The sequence below is a fragment of the Sciurus carolinensis genome, chromosome 12 (genome assembly GCF_902686445.1).
Source record: "Sciurus carolinensis chromosome 12, mSciCar1.2, whole genome shotgun sequence".
In the NCBI taxonomy this organism is placed as follows: Eukaryota; Metazoa; Chordata; class Mammalia; order Rodentia; family Sciuridae; genus Sciurus; species Sciurus carolinensis.
The window spans coordinates 89,901,360-89,923,876 of NC_062224.1; the positions used below are offsets into that span (position 1 = coordinate 89,901,360).

A 22,517-nucleotide genomic window follows, 5' to 3' on the forward strand; every position below is an offset into this window, starting at 1 on the left:
GGGAAAATGAATTCATGAGGTGTTGAGTAACTGAGCAAACTGACAAGTGATGACAGAGTGACCGTGGGAATGAACCCATGTTCCCAAATGTTCCACTGTGAAGAGGAATGAGGCTCCCACAGAAGAGAATGACCAGTCTCCCCAGGGGACATGCTTCCAAAGATCCCTCACTCCCCTGCTGACACACCAGGCTGTCCATTCTGCCTGAGAGCTACAGGTGAGAAGGGAGAGGAGGAGGAGAGTATGTGGCAGCCCACACTTTTAGAGGCCCAAGTCTCACTGGCAGAGGTTGGTGAGCTGGGGGTTCACAAGCAGCACAAGGGACATTTTCAATGGTTGGAGCATCTGCAGTAGCAGCATTCAGGAACTTACAGGAACACAGAGTCTGGGAGGTTACTCACAGACACAGTCCAAATCTCTGCCCCGAGGAACGTCCATGGTGCTGAAGATCAAAACAACCCCAAAAGGTCAGAACCTGGGTGATTTCTGGAGATCATTTGCCTCCAGTGCCTCCTTTTGCTGCTGAGGAAGCAGGAAGCAGAAGCCCAGATAAGGAAAGGGATTCACTCAAGGCAACACTGTGACCATTAGAATGAGCTGGAAGCATCCTCCAGTTGCTGGTTTAGAAGCAGATCATGTCCTGGAAGACTACCTGGGTGACATCTGCTGCCCAGAGTCCCCATTGGTTTTAAAACTGAAGACCAGCATTTCCAGGGGGTGTTGGAACTCAGACAGCTCCAGATGACCCCCAAATCTGAATGGGTGGGCCTCTCTTTCTCTCTCTGACCCCATCTCCAGCTGCTTTCCTCCCTACTGCCTGCTCCTTCACTGCCTTTCTAATCCTATGGAAACAGATGTGTGCACACTACAGCCTTCTAGGACAAATGGGGCCTACTGCTGGTATTTTCTTGCCTTCCATCTATTTTCATATGAAAAATAATCAAAAGAAGAAAACTACTACCGACAAGTGAAAACAAATGAACTTCCTAATTCAGTGTCCAATTACAAAGTACCACTGGAGCACATTCACACCTGGTCATTTCCATGTTGTCAGGGCTGACTTTGAATGACAATGACAAATTTGAGTGGCTGTGACAAAGGTTATATGGCCCTCAAAGGCTGGAAAATATACTCTCTTCAGGGAACCCACCGTGGATCTAACATCAAGAGCCTTGCAGTAGTTGCCCTCTGAATGGGACACTCCTCCTCTGATGGCCACAGGACCTGGTCTGATTTTCATTTGTCACTTCCTCATGGGGTCTGTCTCTACCCAGCTCATGTATGACACTGGACACTCTCAGATCCATTTATCCTATTTAAATTTTTTCATGTGGAGTCACCTTTCTGCCTTCATCTTTCCTACAGTCTCACTTCCTTGAGGACAGGAGCATCATCATTCCTGATGGTCCCTGCATCCAGCAATTAGTGAGGGCCTTGTATACAGCAGGTGTTCAGTGAATGTTTATTGACTAAATAACTGACTGGAACATCACTTGAGGATTAGGCTTAGAAGCCAGGAGCAAATCCCAAGTTCAACCTTCACACAGGAAATCATAGTATATTTTTGGTAGTGAAATGGATGTGGGAACAGGAGAAATGCTACCATGAATTCCTCTGTGAACAGAAGACAGTGGTGTGTGGGAGGATGATACGAATGGGCACAGGACAGGAAAAGAAGCACAGAGGATGCAGTGCATCCACCATGAACCCTGATCATAAGCATGACATTATCCTTATCTGGAAACAGTGTGAGTTGCTCCCAAAGCACCTGGGAGTAGAGGTCTCATGACTGCAATCTGGTCAATTAATAGAGATCATCCTCCCTGTCCACATTGAATAAGGTCTGTGACCAATCATTATATCATAGGACAAGCCTCAGAACTGGAACCATGGGGGAGGGTTTCAGAAAGAGTTGGTGGTCATTGTGTCATGCTGAAATACTGACCAAGACATTAGGTAGAGTAACCAGAGTCATTATCTACATAAGGTTACCAGCAACCAGAGACATTAGCCAGAAGCAGCCAGAAGATCAGAAACCAAAGTCCTTAGCAACCTCCTTGACAAGATACAATAACCAGAGAATCAATTTAGCCAGATTTGGTGATCAAGGACAAAGACCAGAGAAATTATGCACTTACTATAACCAGGTACATGAACCACAGACATTAGCCAGATACTGTGACTAGTAAACAGAGACATTAACCAGATACCAAACACTAGGTAGAGTATACCAAAAAAATACCCAGATACCATGACACCATACAGTAGTTAGAACATTGAGCAGATACAAACACCAGACATAGTTAAAAGAGTCATTACCCAGATACTGTGACCAAATAGAGGAATCAGAGACATTAACAACTACTATGACAAGGTACAATAACCAGAGAATTAAGCCTGACATTGTGACCAGGTACAGTAAACTGAGAAAATACGTAGATACAGTCAGGAGGTAGAGTAGCCAGAGACATTAGCCAGATCCCATGGTGCATCAAATAGAGACAACATCCTAATGCCTGATTCGTACAGTCATGAGTCAGATGCCATAACCCAGTACAATAACCACAGACCTAAGCTATATACATGACCAGATACAATAACCAGAAACATTAGCTACATATTCTGACCAGTTATAATAATCAGGAACATTAGCAAGGGACCTTGACCAGATCTAGTAAACACAGATAGTACCCAGATATGATGACAAGGAAGATTAGCCAGAGACTTTAGTCAAATCCTGTGACCAATTATAAAACCAGATACTGTGGCCACATACAGTAAACAGAGATAAAAATTAGTCACTCTGAAAAGGTACAATAAGCTGAGACATTAGTCAGATCCTGTGACCAAATATAATAATCAAAATTCTATCAGTATATTGTCACTAGATACTGTAACCAGAGTCTTTAAGCAGATACTTGACCAGGTACAGTAAACTGAGGTGTCAAGCCACATACCATGACCAGGAAGAGTCAACAGAGATAGTGCCTACACAATAGGATCTATTACATGAAGAGACATTACATGGAGGTTCCATTAGTAGACATTCTGATACCTGGCATCCTACCTTCTGGGGGTCTCCACTGCGGTTTCATGTTCACTCTCAGCTTCTCATCATCACCCTTTTATAGGTTCTCCTCAAAGATTCCTTTCATGCTATGTACTGCCTGTCTTCATAGGATTTTCGTAGACATCCTGGTGGAAGTTTGTGGGACACTGGAACTCTTTTCTTCTGATTTCACACCTGTAAAAAGAGCACACATTACACATGAGACAGTTACTGTGTTCAGGTAGAGAAAACAGAGAAAATAATTAGATACTATGACCAGTTAGAGTAACCAGACATTAGGCATATATTTCCGATCAGGTACAGTGTCAAACACTGGACAGATAACATGACCAAGTAACCAGAGACATTTACTAGATTCTGTGAATGGGTACTGTTCCAGCTAATCCAGACCCAGCCCAAGTGTGACTCCCATGGGTGACTTGGCTGAGGATGCCTGGGTTGAGAGGGTCTGCCCTGTGCTGGGTTGCAGTGGAGAGGTGGCCCTGCTTCTCCATGTGCCCTTCACCTCTGCACCAGCTCTGGCCACAATCAGTGGGGGACCAGCAGGACCTGGCACTGGTTGTGGGGCCAGCTAGCCACTCAGCACCCTTCCTGGTTCCCCAGGCTTGGCCTCCAGGGCCAATCCCACCCCAACTAACTGGTGGATGCCTTTCCTAACTGGAGCTCAATGTGGGGGTTCTGACATCTCCAGTCACCGTGGTCTACATCATGGCCATGGGCTCTAGCAACAAGTCCCCAAGTGGTACCAAAGGCAGAAGATGCGGGCTACACTGCTGCACTGCAAACAGAATGGTCAGCAGGGACATAGGGCAGACAATGGACACCTGACAATGTGCCCAACTTCTTCATTGGGAATATCCCACTAGGGCTCACCACGTCCAGGTCAAAGGGAGCTTGAAGCTCATCTTCAGCCTGGTCAGTGCCTTCGGGTGCTGAGCAGTTGATCTCAGGCCCATAGAACATTCCACTGCAGCTCACAGACCCTCTGAGCACGTGGGCAGGCAAGGCAGGTTCTAGCAAAAGCGGGGCCGCCAGGGTGCCCTCAAGGAGTAGTGAGGACAGGACCGGGACTGGTTGCAGGCCCAGGGTCCAGTGCGGTCCTCTGTGTGGAGCTCAGGGCCTCCAGAGCTGGCAGAGGTGGTCATGGTTAGCACAGGGATGTCCTGGTGAATGTATGGAGTAGAAGTGTGCTGAATCCTCCACTCTGAGCAGGAATTCCTCAGGGGAAAGAAAACTGGTCCAAGTTCCAGGCATGCGTGCACATGTGCACATGGCCACAGGTCACGTGATGCCTGAGATGCAGGGGCCAGGCACTTATTAAGCCTGTGGCACACATATAGCTCAACTGCCTCAGAACGCTGCTTAGGGAGGTCATGAACCCTTGAACCCACTGCCCCAGGAGAAAGAATTTAGAGATGGGGTCCTTTCCAAGTGCAGAATGGAGAGCCAGCACTGGGGCTGTTAGGTGCAGTGATCCCACCCTGCACCCAGCATTCTGGAGCACTTCAGGTGGGGACATATTCCACCTACTGAGGGTGGGAGCTAGCAAATCAGTTCCAGGAAGACAGAGTCTGGCCATCTGATGGGGCCAGCAAGCAGAAGGTCACATCCTGTAGACTTGTGGGGGTGTTTGAGATCTCTCAAGCTGTGACTGGTGACTTCTATGTCCACACTCAAAGGGTAGAGACATCTTGGCCAAATCAGGCAAGCCAAGGGAGCTCAAAGGATTATAGAGAAAGAGAGAGAAGATGGGGCTGTGATCCAGTGCTTCTGCCCCACCTAGCTCATTATTGCTCTCTCCTTTCTAGCACACTGTACTGTGCCACCCTACAGCCCCAGGTACAGCCTGTGCTCCATAGGCTGGCGTGTCTCTGGATTACAGGTCCTGGTTGGGCCACAACCTAGTTAGCCTCCACCCCTTGTGGCCACATGACATATCAGCCCCACTGAGGTATGGCACAATAGTTGCCTACTCTGACCAAGTATGTATCCATCTACACTGCCAGGGAACCCAGACCCGTTGAAACCAAAATGGCCTGCCTAGCCTCCTCAAGTGCCTAGCTTCCTCAAGCCCCTCATGGGGCTCCACACGAGTACCTTTCCACAATGCCATCCCAGATCAGAGGGGTCTGACCTCATAAATAGATTATGAGACTGATAATGGATCTATCACTCAATTGGCTATTTAGATCGGTAGGAACTTCACATGGTACTCGTGGATAGAGGATATAGGTCATTGGGGGAATGCCCATGAGGGTACCTTTTGTCATTTATCCCAGACTCCCTTCTTTCCTTCCTCCTAATCTCTGCTTCCTGGCCACAATGAGGTAAACAACGTTGCTACAGTACATGCCTTTTGTCATCTTGTTCTATCTTGCCAGAGGCCCAAAACAATAAGGACAAATAATCATTGACAGTAAACAAAAACATTACTCTGATATTGTGACATGGTACAGTAACCTGAGATGTAATCCTCTACTGTGACTTTGCACAATTCTCAGAAACATACACAGTTACTGTGTTCACACACAGAAAACACAGACAATACCCACATACTGTGATCTCATACACTAACCAAAGATATTATCCAGATACTGTGACCAAGGCACTAAACAAAGACATTACACATATACTGTGACCAGGAATATTACAAAGAGACAATAACCAGATACCATGATCAGTAACCAAACAGACTAGCCAGATGTATCAATCAAACTTCTCTAGAGGAATATAAGGAATAGGACATATGTATGTATATAAAGGCGATTTATTAGATTGGCTTAGACATTTAGAATCTGGATAGTTCCACAGTGACCATTTGTAGGCTGGAGAGCTGAGAGAGGGAAGCTGCTCATTCCATGAAACTGGAGTCTCAGAACAACAGAAATCAATGATGTCACCCCTATCCTGGAACAAAGGCCTGAAAACTCCCTGTAGCGTTGCTGGTCAGTCTCCTTTGGAAAAATGAAGGAGCTAGATTCTGATGTCCTCATGTGATCAAAGAGTAGACAAGAACCCTCTCAAGAAGAATCGAGCTTGCTTCTGCTGTTCCTTCCTTGTTCTTCCATCTTTTGCTCCATCCAAGTTCCCAACCTATTAGACATTGCTGGCCTCACTCAGTGTGTTTCTTTACTTCAGTTTGCTGTCCCACAGGCCAATCATTCTTAGAAACAACCTCACTGAGACATACAGAAGCCTTTGAATCTTAGGCATCTCTTAATCCCATCAAGTTGACAATGCAGATTAACCATCAAACCAGATATGTACCAGCTACTAGAAATATCAGCCAGATACCATGAGCACAAATAACAAGTATGTACCATGACCAGAAACAGTAATCACAAAAAATAATTTGATTGCATGTCCATGTAGAGTGAGCAGAGACAAAATCCACATTCTACAATCAGGTAGAGTAATTGTAGATGTTAGAGAGACACCATGACCTAATCCACAAGATGGACATTATCCAAGTATTGTGAGTACAAACTGTTACCAGAATAATAGTTAGATAATGTCTGACTAGAGACATTAGCCAGGTACTTCGACCAGATAAAGAAAAGAGAAACAATACTTTGATATAGTGACAAGGTAAAGTAAACAGACAGTAACCCAATACTGTGACAATGTACAGTAAACAGAGACCTTAGCCAGATACTTAACCAGGAATACTAAGCAGAGACTGTGATACTGTGACCTGTTATGGTAACATGAGGCATTAGCCAGATACCATGATCAGGTATGGTAACCAGAGAAATTAGGCAATTACTGTAAGCAGGTATGGTAATCAGAGACATTAGAAAGATACTGACACAAGGCACATTTAACAGAATTATTATGCAAATACTCTGAGCAAGTACAGTAACCAAAGACATTACCCAGGTACTTTGACCAGGTACAGTACACTGAGAAAATATCAGATACCATGAATAGGTACAATATCTGAAGACCTTAGCTAGACACTATTAGCAAATTCAGTAAGCAGTGGTAGTATCCAAATTCTGTGACCAAGAATAGCAATTACAAACATGAGTGAGATCCTATGAACAACTACAGCATTCATGGACAATTTCTTGATATCATATCCAGGTACAGCCACTACAGTCCATAGCCTGCTACTGATCCTGGGTGCAGGAACCAGAGACAACAGACAGAAATCATGAGAAGGTAGCCAAACCAGAAATTATGCAGATTCTGGTACCAGGTATGGTAACCAAAGGTATTAGTCAGATAACCAGACTGAGTATAGTAAACCAAAACAGCCAGATAACATGACCAGGTGCTGTACCCAGAGACATTTGTCAAATACCATTATCAAGTACAGTAAACAGAGACAAAACCCAGATATAGTGACCACATACACTCACCGGAGACATGAACTTGCTACTGTAACCAAGTAAAGTAACTAGAGACAATAGCTAGATGCTTTGAACAGATACAGTAAGGAGGCTTGATACAGTGAGCAGGTAAATAATGCCCAGATAATGTGACTGGATAAATTAAGAGAGACATTAGCCTGATACAGAAACCAGTGACTGTAACCAGAGATAATACCCAGATTCAGTCATCAGGTTTGGAAACCAGACAACAGCAGATACAGGTACCACATACATTAATATAGTAATTAGACAAATAACCCAGGTACTGAGACTAGGAATAACAACAGGAGACATTAGCCAGATACTGGGACCAGGTTTAGTAACTAGAGACATTATCCAGGAGACAGGTATTGTGACCAATTTTAATAGATAGATACCATATTCAGATACTGTGACCCAGTACAGAATGCAGAGACATTTTCCAGACCCTGTGACAAGGTATAGTAACCAGCAATAATATCCAGATATTTGACTGTATACAGTAAGCAGAGATATTAATCCAATACTGGAATCAGATACAGTAAACAGAGATATTAGTTAGATACCATGACCAGGTACAGAAAGAAGTGACAATACTCTGATACCATGACTAGATATACTAAAGAGAGAACTTAGCTAGATTCTCTAGGTAGTAACAGCAAGCAAAGATAATATATCGTACCTCGTACATTGTACTTCAATATGTTACACTAAACAGAGGCATTAACCAGAGACTATGACCAGGGACAATAAGCACAGATATTAGGCAAGTACCATGACTAGGAACAGTAACCAGAGGCATTAGCTAGGGATGGAGACCAGGTACATTATACAGAAACATACCTAGATATGTTGATCAAGTACAGCACACAGACAATACCCAGATACCATGATGAGTCAGTAACCATATACCGTGACAAGATACAATTATCAGAGACATTACCCAGATACCATGACTAGGTATAGGAAATAGAGACATTAACCACATTAGATAACCATGAACAATGACCAGAGACAAAATGTAGACACCATTCCCAGGTAGACTAAACAGAGACAATATCCAGATACTGTGCCAAGGTAGAATACTCAGAGACATCAGCGAGATATCATATGCAGGTATTGTAACCAGACATATCATCCAGATAGCCTGACTAGGTTGAGGAGGCAAAGATAATATCTAGATACCATGACACAGTACAGTAACCATAGGCCTCAGCCTAATGTTGTGACTAGATACAGTATACACAAACAAAACCCTCATACCAGCTCCAGGTATACTAAACAGACACAATAACCTGATACTATAACATTCTGTGACCAAGGACAGTAAGCAGAGGCAATACTTCATAACTCAACCTGTTACAATAAGAAGAGGTACTGGCCAGATACCATGGTCAGGTATAGTAACCAGTGATAAATCCTAATTCTATGTGGTGCTACAGTAAGCTATAGTATTAATAAGACACCATGACCAGATATATTATCCAGAGACATTAGCAAGATACCATGACCAGGTTCAGTAGCTGAGACTTTAGGAAGACACAGAGAACCAGTAAACAGTTATTGCCCAGACACTGTATCCAAGGAAAGTAACCAGGGTCATTAGCCAGATATCATGAAAAGGTCCAGGATACAGATACATTAGCCTCATATCCTGATCAGGTATATTAATCTGAAATATTAGCCAGGAATGGTGACCAAATACAGTAACTAGAGACAGGAGCCAGTAATGATAAGTAGTTAGAGTAAACAGAGAATTTTGCCAGATTCTGTGGGTAGGAACAGTAAGCAGAAACAATACCTTGTACCTCCACCTGTGACAATAAGCAGAGAAATTCACAGAGACATTAGCCAGAACCTTGACCAGGCCTAGTAAACACAGACATTAGCCAGATACACTGTATAGCTACTGTCACCAGAGATGTTGGTCAGATACCTTGAACAAGTATATCATGCAGAGAAATGGTTCAGACACTTTGAATAAGTACAGTATACAGAAAAATATCCACTTATGTGGTCAGATATAGTCACCAGAAATTAATCATATATTGTGATAAGGTACACTAACTAAAAACATTACCCAGATAGCGTGACTGGGTAGAGTAATGGGAGACATCAGCCAGATACTATGACCAGAAAGAGTAACCAGAGAAAATATTCAAATACTATGACGTGGGTACAGTAACCAGAGACATTTTCCAGACACTGTGACCAGTAAAATACCACGACCAGGTGTGATGGTTGGATATGAGGTGTACCCCCAAAGCTTATATGTGAGTCAATACAAGAAGGTTCAAAGGAGACATGATTGGGAGGTGAGAGCCTTAGCGTGATCAGTGACTTACTCCCTGGTGGAATAAGTGAGTGGCAACTAACAGAACAGTGTGTGACTGGAGGAGAATGGAATTGGGGCATGGCTTTGGGGTATAGATTTTGTATCTTGAGATTGGAGATTCTCTCTGTTTCCTCCTGATCACGGAGATATGAGATGCTTCATTCCAACACCCTCTCCCACCATGATGTCCTGCCTCATCTCAAGCCCTGAGGAATGGAGCTGACCTCCTATGGCCTTTCAGACCGGTGAAACCATGAGCCCCCACATAAACTTTTCCTCCTCTATAATTGTTCTGCTCAGAATCTTTTAGTCACAGCAACAAAAAACTGACCATACATTAGGTATAGTAAACCCCAGAGTCATTATCTACTTAAGGTGACCAGGTACAGTAACCAGAGACAATAGCCAGACACAGCAACAAGTTCAGAAACCAAACCACTACAACCTCATTCACAAGGTACAATGACCAGAGACTCAATTTTGCCAGATTTGGTGATCAAGGACATAAACCAGAGAAATTATGCACTTACTGTGACCATGTACGTGAAACACAGACATTAGTCAGATACTGTGACTTGTAACCAGAGACATTAACCAGATACCAAGATTAGGTAGAGTATACCAAGAAAATACCCAGATACCATGACACAATACAGTAGTCAGAACATTGATCAGATACCAAGACCAAACATAGTTAAAAGAGTCATTACCAAATACTGTGACCAAATAGAGGAATCAGAGACTTTAACAACTTCAATAACAAGGTACAATAATCAGAGAATTAAGCCTGATATTATTACCAGGTACAGTAAACTGAGACAATAACTAGATACAGTCAAAAGGTACAGTAACCAGAGACATTAGCCAGATCCCATGGTGCATCAAATAGAAACAGCATCTTGATGCCTGATCTGTACAGTCATTAGTCAGATACCATAACCCAGTACAATAACCACAGACCTTAGCTACATACCATGACCAGATATAAAAATCAGAAACATTAGCTAGATATACTGACCAGTTATAATAATCAGCAATATTAGCAAGGGACCTTGACCAGTTCTAGTAAACACAGACGATACCCAGATATGATGACAAGGAAAGTTAGCCAGAGACTTTAGTCAAATACTGTGAACAATTACAAAACCAGATACTGTGACCACTATAGTAAACAGAGATAACAATTAGTCACTCTGACAAGGTACAATGACCTGAGACATTAGTCAGATCCTGTGACCAAACAAAACAAACAAAATTCTATCCATATATTGTCACTAGATAATGTAACCAGAGTCTGTAAGCAGATACTTGACCAGGTACAGTAAACTGAGGTGTCAGGCCAGATACCATGACCAGGAAAAGTCAACAGAGATAGTGCCTACATACTAGGATCTATTACAATAAGACACATTATATGGACCTTTCCTCAGCAGACATTCTGATTCCTGGTATCCTACCTTCTGGGGGTCTCCATGTGGCTTGACTTTCACTCTCAGAGCTTCTCATCATCACCCTCTTAGGGGTTCTCCTCACAGATTCTTTTCATGCTTTGCACTGCCTGTCTTCAAAGGATTTTCTTAGACAGCTTGGTGGAAGTTTGTGGGAACTTGGAACTCTTTTCTTCTGAATTCACACCTGTAAAAAGAGCACACATTACACATGAGACAGTCACCATGTCCAGGTACAGTAAACAGAGACAATAAATAGATAGCATGACGAGTTACAGTAACCGTAGACATTAGGCATATACTTCTGACCAGGAACAGTATCAAACACTTTACAGATAACATGACCAAGTAACCAGAGACTTTAACCAGATCTGCGAATGGGTACTGTTCCAGCTACTGCAGACTCAGCCCACCTGTGACTCCCATGGGTGACTTGGCTGAGGATGCTTGGGTTCAGAGGGTCTGCTCTGTGCTGGGTTGCAGTGGAGAGATGACCCGCTTCTCCATGTGCCCTTCACCTCTGCATCAGCTCTGGCCACAATCAGTGGGGTAAAGCAGGACCTGGCACTGGCTCTGGGGACAGCTAGCCACCCAGCACCATTCATAGTCCCCCAGGATCGGCCTCCAGGGTCGACACCACCCCACCTCACTCGCCTGAGTGCCTTTCCTACCTGGAGCTCAGTGTGGGGATTCTGACATCTCCAGCCACCTTTGACTGCATCATGGCCATGGGCCCCAGCAATGTGTCCCTCAAGGGCCCCAAAGGCATGGAGATGAGGGGTACACTGCTTTACCGCAAACAGAATGGTCACCAGGGACGTAGGGCAGACATTGGACGCCTGACACCCGGCCCAGCATCTGAGCTGGGAATTTCGGACAAGGGCTGCCCGCGTCCAGGCTGAAGGTAGTTTGAATTCCTCTTCAGCCTGTTCAGTGCCTTTGAGTGGTGGGCAGTTGGTCGCGGGCCCATCCAACATTCCACTGCAGCATGCGGACCCTCGTGGGCATCCAAGCCAGTGTCCAGCGAGGGCGGGGCCGCCAGGGTGCCCTCAAAGGAGCATCAAGGAGAGGGCCACATCAGGGGGCAGGGCTGAGGGTGCATTGCAGTCCTCTGTGAGGAGCTCAGGGCCTCCGGGGCCTGCAGAGGTTCTCAGGGTAAGCACAGGAAGGGCAGGGCGACTTCTTCAGTACAAATGTGCTGAATCCTCCAGTCTGAGCAGGAATTGCTCAGGGGAAGCAGAACTGGTCGGGGTTCCAGGCATGCGTGTGCATGCACACAAGTCCACAGGTCACCTGATGCCTGAGATGCAGGGTCATTTAGAATGTTCCACGTGCAGCTGAGAACAATACATGTTCTGCAGCTACTGGATGCAGCGCTCTGTAAAATCTTTTAGAGCCATTCAATCTACAATTTAGTTTAACTTTTATTTCTTATTGTTTTTGTCTGGATAATCTGCCCATTGAAGAAAATGAGGTGTTGAAGTCTTCTACTCTTACTATATTCCTGTTTCTCTTTTGTGGTCTGGTTGTATTTGTATTATCAAGTTGTATATTCTAAACTTAGGAGCACATGCATTTGCAATTGTTATATCTTCTTGCTGAATTGATTCCTCAATCATTATATAGCAATCTTCTTTGTATCTTTTTACAGTTTTTGTCTTAATGTTCCTTCTCCCTTTGTGCAATGCAGAATTTAGAAGAGGTAGAGTGGGATATCTAACAAGGTATTTATAAGCTGCAAAGTATTAAGGCTACATTTATTTGCTTACAAGAAATGAGAGTGCATATAAAATTCAAAGATAGAATTTATAATTAAGAGGGGAAAAGGGCCTGAATAGTTGAAAACTTCTCAGCATTGCTGTGTGGCAGGAAATGAAGGAGAATTTCCAGTCAAGGAAAGCAAGTGTGTGATAGGGTGACTGTTGTATTGAGTTTCATATGAATAGAAATGACCACCAGTGGATAAAAGGTCCTGAAGACATTTCAGAGATCTTGAAAGCTTCTCCTCCCATCACTTATATTCTCTCAGATGTAAGTATAGCTACTCCCACTCCCTTTTAGTTTCTGTTTGCTTGGGTTATTTTTCCCCCATTCCTTTGCTTTGAGTGTGTATTTACTGATACAGTGAGTTTCTTGTAGGCAGTATGTCATTGGGGCTTGTTTTTTCTTCCATTCATTCTCTCTATATCATTCAAGAGAAGAATTTAATGTTTATATTTATTATTTTTAAGCAAAGCCTTATTCTTGACATTTAATTTTCTTCTGGTTGTTCCTATGTTATTTTCTTCCTCTCTTGTCTATCCTGTCTTTTTGTGATTTTGTGTATTGAAAAATTTGATTCATCTCCATATCATGTATTTGTTCTTCTAGTGGGTTTCATACTTTTTCATGTTTGTATGAGGGCAGTTAGTGTTTTTTCACTTCAGTTGTAGAACTACCTTAGGAGATCTTCTGTAAGGCAATATGGTGTTACTGAATTCCCTTAGGTTTTGCTTAATTAGGAAAGTCTATTTCTTCTTCATTTATGTAGGATAGCCTTGTGGGGTACAGTATTCTTGCTTTGAATACTTCCCTTTGAATATGTCTTCCTATTTCTTCCTGACCTGTAAAGTGCTGGCTGAGAAATCTCCTCCCATATATGTAACTTGATACTTTTCTGTTACTAGTTTTAGAATTCTTTCCTCTCATCATTTAATATTTTGACAACAATATGCCACTGTAAGGACATTTTCCATCAGATTTATTTGGGGTCTTTGAGCCTCCTGTACTTACATACATAACCTTTACATACATTTTAGCCATTATTTAATTAATTACCTTTTTATGCCTTTTCCTTTCTTTTAACCTTCAAAAATCCTGAAATTTAAAAGAGATGTTCCTTTAATGGTGTCCATAATTCTTGGAGGATTCCTTAATTCTCTTTTGTTTTACACTTTCATATTTTATTTTTTAAGTTTAATTTTTTAGCTGCCCCAGAAAAACATAGTGGTTATACATAATAATAGGGCACCAAGTAGTGCTTAATACTTACATACATTGTATATTTAAACAGAGTTGAACATATTATTTCATCATTTATTGTTTCTGTATAGTGAAAACCCAACAAAATGTAATCTAATCATAAAAAAGAATGAAATTCTCTCAGTTGTGACTAGAAGAAGGGAATTGGTGATCATTAGGTGAAGCAGAGTATGGCATGCATAGAAAGATAGTTTACATGATCTCATTTGCATATGAATTTTTAAAGTTGATATCATAGAAGCTGAAAATGGAATGGCACTAACCAGAAGCTGGGGAAATTAGGAGGGATGAAGGTTGGGGAAAGTTGATTAATGAGTATTAATAAATGTGATATGTATTTCAGAGAGTGCATCACCTGACTTGGCTGCTAATGGGCAGTACCTTTTATGTCACTTTGACCTGAGTAGAATTTCTTAATCCAGATGTGGTCTGGCCCAGAGGAGCTGCAGGTGCTTGATTTGGAAATCAATCTTGCATTAATGCACCTAACGCATTGTTTTCTTCAGAAACATATTATAATTTTCACTCATGTTGAATTGGAATTTAATTTACATATCCATATCATTTTGAAAAAAATTTAATTTTAAAGACTATCCCTGTTATAAAGTTGGAAGAGACTTGGATGCATTCTGTCCATGTCCTAAGTCTTTGTGCAATGCAGAATTTAGAACAGGTAGACTGGGATATCTAGCAAGGTATTTATAAGCTGCAAAGTATTAAGGCTACATTTATTTGCTTACAAGAAATGAAAGTGCATATATAACTCAAAGATAGAATTTATAATTAAGAGGGGAAAAGGGCCTGAATAGTTGAAAACTTCTCAGCATTGCTGTGTGGCAGGAAATAAAGGAGAATTTCCAGTCAAGGAAAGCAAGTGTGTGATAGGGTGACTGTTGTATTGAGTTTCATATGAATAGAAATGACCAACAGTGGATAAAAGGTTCTGAAGACATTTCAGGGATCTTGAAAGCCTCCCCTCCCATCACAAACCAAGAGTTTTTGGAGAGCAGAATGGTTTCAGTGGACAGGCTCAGGACACCCTGCAAAGGATGCTGGTTACTGACTTTGACCTCTAATACCACACCTTTCTTTGTATAATGGAGCAACACTCATCAGCCTCTCCAGATGTGCTTTAAGGTGTATTTACCTTCTTACAATTAGTATGATATCAATTGTAGACTGCTAATGCAATTTGAATATCCCTAATTCCAAATGCTTAGGGCCACATTTTTTTTTATTTTGAAGTATTTATATATACAGAATGATACATTGGGGTAGGACCTGAGCCTAAACACAAAATTTAATTGTTTTACATATTAACTACATAAATATATTCCAAAGATAATTGTATGTATACCTAAACTGATTTTGTGCATTGGACAAAATATCATGGTTTGGAATTTTCCACTTTTGGCTTTGTTATCTAGAAAGTTTAGGAAGTTTTAGAATTTCAGATTTTGGATATTTGGGTTAGGATTATTCAACTTGTATATGCCCTTTATTGTCCTGAAGGAACTCCTTCTGTGTCAAAAATTTTAAAGATTATTTTTGTAAATGAGGTTGCTTTTTTCCATTGATTCAGATAATAATGATTTTTTCATTTTTTCTGTTAATATAATGTAGAGTATTTAATGACTGGTATTTATTGAACCATCTTTGAGTCCCAGAAATAAATCACAGATGAGCAAGTCTTATGAGTCCTTAAATGTTCTGTTGAATTCATCTTATATTGACAGTTTTTGCTTCTCTATTCACCAGGGATAATCATCAGGTATATTAGTTTATTATTTTCTCATAATATACTTGTGTGGCTTTGGTGTCCAGATAATGTTGGCCTCATAAATGAATTTGGAAGTGACTACTAGTCCTCAGTTTTTGGAGGGACATGAAAAGGGTTCATGATAATCTTTTTTATTAGAGCTTTATAGTTACACGTTGTTGGGTTCTTTCAGGTCACATTAATTTTTAAATGTTTTGTAAAACTTACCAGTAAAGTTATCAGATCCTGGGATTTTTCTTTCATAAAAGATTTTTTTAAAAACTAATTCAAACTCCTTGTTCATATTAGTCTCTTGAGAATTTTGTATTTATGATTCAGTTCTGGTAGGTTGCAAGTGTCTACAAATACGTTCATTTCTTCTAGGTGATCCAAGTTGTTGGTATAATTGTGCACACTAGATTCATAGTACATTTTATTTTTTGTCATTAGCTGAAATGTTTCTTCTTCATTTTGAATGTATTTACTTTCATATTTGTCTAGCTAAACTTCTATCAATTTTATTGGTTCAAATATTGACTCTTAACTTTTTTGATGCTTAATATTGTTTTCTTAGTTGATATTCTTCCTTTTTTGAAAACTTTTTATTTCCTCCCTTATAATATCTTTAGTTTAGTTACTTCTTCATTTTCTAGTTCTCTGAGGTATAAGATTTGAAGCTTTGTTATTTATTTGAGATCTAATTCATGTTGGCATTTATAGTTATATATTTCCTTCTAAAATTCCTATGGAAGTACAAAAGACCCTGAATAAGTATAGAAATCTTGAGGGAAAAAAGTAAACAATGCTGTAAGCATCACAATACCTGATTTCAAGACATACTACAGAGCCATAATAACCAAAACACCATAGTATTTGCACAAAAACAGACAACTAGACCAATGGTACAGAATAGAGACTCTCTTGATAGATAGATAGATAGATAGACTGATACATAGATAGATATAGATAGATAAATGTATGCATCCCTAAGTACTGATTATTAACAAAGTTTCCAAAAAGAAAGAAGGAAAACATTGTCTAAAGAACCACCTCTTCAATAAATGATGCTGGTAAAAATGGATATCCATATACAGATGATTAAATCTTCACTCCTCTTTGCATGTACAAAATTAAATTCAAAACAAATGATAGGCTTAAATATAATATCTAAAAACTCTAAAATTACTAGTAGAAAACAATGGAGAAATAATAAATTGGTTCAAGCAGCAATTTTATGGAGAGGTAACAAAAGCACAGGAGCAAAAATTTGATATATTAAACTGAAACACTTCTGTACAACTAAAAAAAAACCAACAGAATGAAACAAGCCATGGAATGGAGGAGAAAAAAAACACTTGCCATCTATGCTTCTGACAAAGGGTTAATATCTAGAATATGTGTTTAAAGACATCAAAAAACTAAAAACAAGTAATCCAATAAAATTTTGGGCAAATGATCTGTGATATCTCAAAGAAGAAATACAAATGGTCAAAAATACATAAAGAAATGCTCAATATCATTAGCCATCAGGGTAATAAAAATAAAAATTACATTGAGGTATTATATAACCCCAGTTAGAATGTGTATTATTAAAAATAAACCCTGAAATTAACAAATGTTGGTGAGGATGTGGAGGGAAATTGCACACTTGGTGGGAATTTAAATCAGTACAATCATTATGGAGAACAGAAGGTTTCTCAAAACCCTAAAATGAGATCTGCCATACCATCCAGCTATCCTGCTTCTGGGCACATATCCAAAGAAAACATCAATCAGCATACCAAAGGGATATTTGCATGCCCATGTTTATTGCTCTGTTATTCACAATAGGGAAGATGTTGAATGAGAATGTGTTGATCCACAGATAAGATAAAGATAATGTGGGATAGTTAAACAAGGGAATATTATTTAACCATAAAGAATTAAATCTTGTCATTTATAGTGAAATGGATAGAACTGGAGAACATTATGTTAAGTGAAATGGAGCAGACACAGAAAGATAAGCCCCATACGTTATCTTTCATATTTTGAATACTAAAAAGGGTGACTTGAAACTAGAATAGTGACCAATAGATGTTGAGAAGTGTGTGAGCGGTAGGGTGGGTAGATGGAGGATGGATATGATTAAGCAGGGTGTATGCATATTGAAAATATCACAATGACCCCCATTAATATGGGCAAATAATATAGGCTAATAAAAAATTAAAACAGAGTTTTAGAAGTCCTCCTGTTGTGTATTTAGAATACATATAATTGTATTTATTATTTTAAAATAAAAAAATAACTTATTAATATTTATTTCCTCACATATTAATATTTAGTAGAGAAGCATTCCACAGAATATATCTTCTTTAATGTGTGAATGTTCTATTGACACAGCAAAGTATCATATTCAAGGCTCTGATTTTCCCAGGACCTGTGAGAACACTGAAGTACTTACATAAACATTTGGGTGGTTCTGACCACTCTCCAGCTCTACACACTATTGTCTTGCTACCCTGAAGTTGATACAAAGACTGGCACTGATATCCAACCGATGATCCTGGAGAATATACTGATGTCGGGAATGAAGTGAGGTCTCCATTTTCAACAGGTGGAGGAGAACCACATTTTCCTGTGGAATCTGAAAAATACCATTTCATTAATGGAGAGAACAAATCAAAATACAGGATAAATTTAAAGCCAGCACAAACATATCACTATCTACAGCATCAAGACTTTATTATCTCTGGTAAATGTTATTGCTTGAAGAAATCTTATTCACAGAAAATGAGGGTTACATTTTTAAACTCTTCCTTTCATCTCACTGCAGGGCAAAAATAAACCATCAAAAAATGTGTCCATTTCGCAGTGATCAGGTATGAAAAATGTGTCTGGAATAAATGCTTCATGGTGAGATAACAAAGACAAACTAAGAAAGTTTCTTGTTCTTATATATGACATGATGCCGTGTTTATTGTGTCCCTACTGATTTCTTTTTGATTTTCCTTTACATTAAAAAAGAAAAAATACCTTCTTGGAAAAAATTCAAAAGTGCAAAGTTGTAGAAGATAAAAGGGAAATATTTTCTTCCTGATTTGGACAAGATGAGTAAAAATCATTCTTATGTATTCCTTTTGCTAAGCATAATTTATAATCTTGGATATAAAAAAATTTAAAGACCAATATAAGAAGACTCTGGAAGGTACAGAAAATTCATTCTGACTAGGAACTTCAGAACTCAAGGAATGGAAAATAGTTTGCTATATGAGTTCACTTTAGGACTTTTGTGTATTCTAGATGGAGCACTGGAAAAGGCTAATCCCAGGAATGATATCAGGTAGAGATAAATAAGGAAAATCTCATGAGAAGCCTCATCCCTTTAACTTAAGGACAAGAGAGGGAGCAGTTTTGCAAGACCAAGAGAAGATAGACTGAAAATCTATCAGTGAATTGAACTTCAGAGACCTTGAGAAGAAAAGAAAACATTGGAGACCCAGAAAGAGGGAAGAAATAAGTGCAATAAAACAATTTCACAACTTGGGCATGAGGCACAAAAGTAGGTATTCAAGAAGCTGTGTAGACTCATGTTAATACATATCATAATGAATCTCTTTGAAGACAAAGGAAAAATTCTTGAAAACTGCAAGATAGAAAATCCACATTACCTATAGGTGATTAATATTAAATGACAGTGGGCTTCTCATTCATGGCCATGGAGGCCATAAGGTAGTGAAAGAAGAAAGATGTCAACCTCCACCTCTATATGCAGTGACACTGTGCTTTAGAATAAAGGCATAAATAAAGGCATCCTTTTACAGAAAAGATCAACAGAGTCTGTCTCCAGGAGTTATCCTTAAAGTCTAACTGAAAAAATTCTTCATATAGAAATGAAAAGATGACCGAAGAAGATTGAGTCTTCAGGAGAGAGAAAAGAACACTGTAACTGATAAAAGGAAAAATATATAATATAATAGGCATTTTCCTCATCAGTTCGTTCATTGTGTTTAATGTCTGAAGGAAAATTATAGTATTTGATAATAGTGGTCAGTGTATATAGAGAAGACACTAAAGGGCAAATGGACTTAAACGGAGGGAAGGTTCCCACATTTTGATGGCAAAATAAAATGTCAATACCAGTCCAGTGATAAGCTGAAAATATATTATGTATATACTGTAATACCTAAAACAACAATTTTAAAAAGAATGGTGGTGGGGGAATCTATCAGAAAGATACACACAAAAATAGGAAGATAAATCAAAATTAAATTCTTTAAAAATACTCCCCCAAAGGAAGAGAAGAGTTCAGAAACAGGAATGAGAAACAGAGAAAATAAATAAAAGAAAACAAGACACAAAACCCCAACATTTCAATAATTATTTTAAATATAAATGGTGTAAATATACCAGGAGAAAAGAGCAAGAAGGGCAAGATAGATACATAAATGAGACCTCACTCAAAAACTGAGTTCACTGTTACCAAAAGGAGAGTCAAAGTCAAGTAAGAGAAAGTAAATTAGGAAAAATTAATTTTTAAAAGTAGAAATGGATGATATAACATATACATTATGTGTTTCCCTTATTTCCTGAATTCTAAACATTAGGTGCCAATGACCAAATCATTGACTTGTTTTATAAATATCGTGATTCACTGGCTGGTCTCAGTGACATAACTTCAAATATTTTCTATATACTGAGAATGCCCAAATGTATATCATATTCTATGATCAGTCTTCAATGCCCTGTTTTCTACTTCTCGAAGGGGATCTCTTGGAGTTTTCAAAATATACTGAGTATCTAAATGTTTAATGAGAAATTGTCTCAGATTGTAATTGTTCTATTAATTCAGTTAAATATGTCTTGAAAAAACTACATGATATTTCTTAGTTCATTTGGACAAAAAAAATATCCAGCAATATCATTTTATTTGCATTTTAAAAATATATTCTATAAGAATTACTTCACTTTATTTTTATCAACACATTTTACTCATACTATATCCTCAAGCAAAGCAAAATTAGGAATATGACATTATATCTTTGCACTAAGGTGGCTCTGTCCAGGTTCCATTTAGACACATCACTTCTACTTCCCCAAATATTTCAAAAGGTTTGATGCATTCATAATGTACTCTATCACCAGATGGAAACCTACACATCTGGTTTGATAATATATTAGCATTTTCCACTCTGGGTGGATTCACACAGGAAGTATCTAAATAGAAAGAAAAGAAAGTATCTCCACCTAGCACTCATTTTGAGTAACCAATCAATCAATAAGATTCCAAATACATTTTAAGCAGGATTGAAAATAAATACATACTTTGACATGAAAAATTTTTCTGAATTCAATGAATTCACATGTAATATGAGGAAAAAAAGAGAGAGCAATTTTTTTTCAGTCAGAGCTAACCTTTCATGCCCTTAAATCTCTTCCCTATCCTTCACTAGAACACTGATAGATATTTTAACTCCTTGAAAGTCACTGAGAATGAAAGTTCCTGGACATTACCCACTGAGTTGAGTAGAACAAATATTACAAGTTTTATAAGTACAATATGAATTTTTAAAAATGCAAAAAATAAGAGTAAAGAGATTATATGGCATCAATATTTGGTATACAATTATCTTGTTCATTATCATTTTAGTTCCTAAATAAAAACAAAGAGGCATTTCCTTAGAGATAAAGACAAAAATTTAGAACACAGTTTGAAGAGTAATCTGTTTATTATTAAAGCACAGTTAAAAGATGAAGATGTTATGTTCAACTATAATGCACCGATTAAAACAAAAATTTGGTGAAGTAAAACTTAAAAAAAATATGATAAATTTAAAAAAAGTAAAGATATGGGAAAAAACAGAAAAATAGATCTATAATTATAGAAACATAGCTTTTATAATTTATTTATAAATGCTTTCTGATACTATGATGAACAATGTATAATTCCTCAGAGTTTTAGGTGCATGTGTAGTAATAACAGACTATTGCAATGGTTCCAAACTGAGGTGTATATGAAATCCTTTGGAGAACTTGATAAATTTTTGTTTGTTTGTTTGTTTGCAGTTCTAGTGATTGAACCCAGGGCCTATATCCCCAGCCCTGATAAATATTTTTTAAGATCACACCTCAAGATTATTTTTTCCAGGAGGTCTAAAATGAGCTCAGGAATTTTTATTGGGATTCATAAAAATTTGTTCAAAAATGTTGATGCTGCTTGTCCAGGGAACACACCTTGAGAACCACAGGGCTATGTGATTAACTATACCATATTCAATTCCAAACTTTCATTTTTAAAATTAAGCCTATTTTGTCTTGCCCTAAAAGTTAACCTATGCTCATTTTGAAGGATGGTATGAAAAATTTAATACTTCATAAAAGACTAATAAATAAATTTACAATGCCATCAAAGTACCTTTGCACATCAGCTTTCCTATCCATTTGCCATTAATACATGTCACAGTATTGGACCCATCCAATTGGTAAAATGTTGGACATTTGTAAGTCACTTGATCCCCTGACTTATATGATTCCTTCCTCAGTCCTATGAGTG

The 22,517-nt window shown here is 39.0% G+C and overlaps 1 protein-coding gene across 1 annotated transcript in view; it reads right to left on the minus strand.

The window, feature by feature from the left end:
* Window positions 1-3,156: 3,156 nt before the first annotated feature.
* LOC124961423 (complement factor H-like) overlaps window positions 3,157-22,517 on the minus strand; it is a 45,021-nt gene continuing 25,660 nt past the window's right edge. The window contains 5 exon segments of the mRNA XM_047519980.1: window positions 3,157-3,244; window positions 3,817-3,848; window positions 3,944-4,111; window positions 11,880-12,256; window positions 18,429-18,611. Of these exon segments, the coding sequence (XP_047375936.1) occupies window positions 3,157-3,244; window positions 3,817-3,848; window positions 3,944-4,111; window positions 11,880-12,256; window positions 18,429-18,611 (848 nt within the window).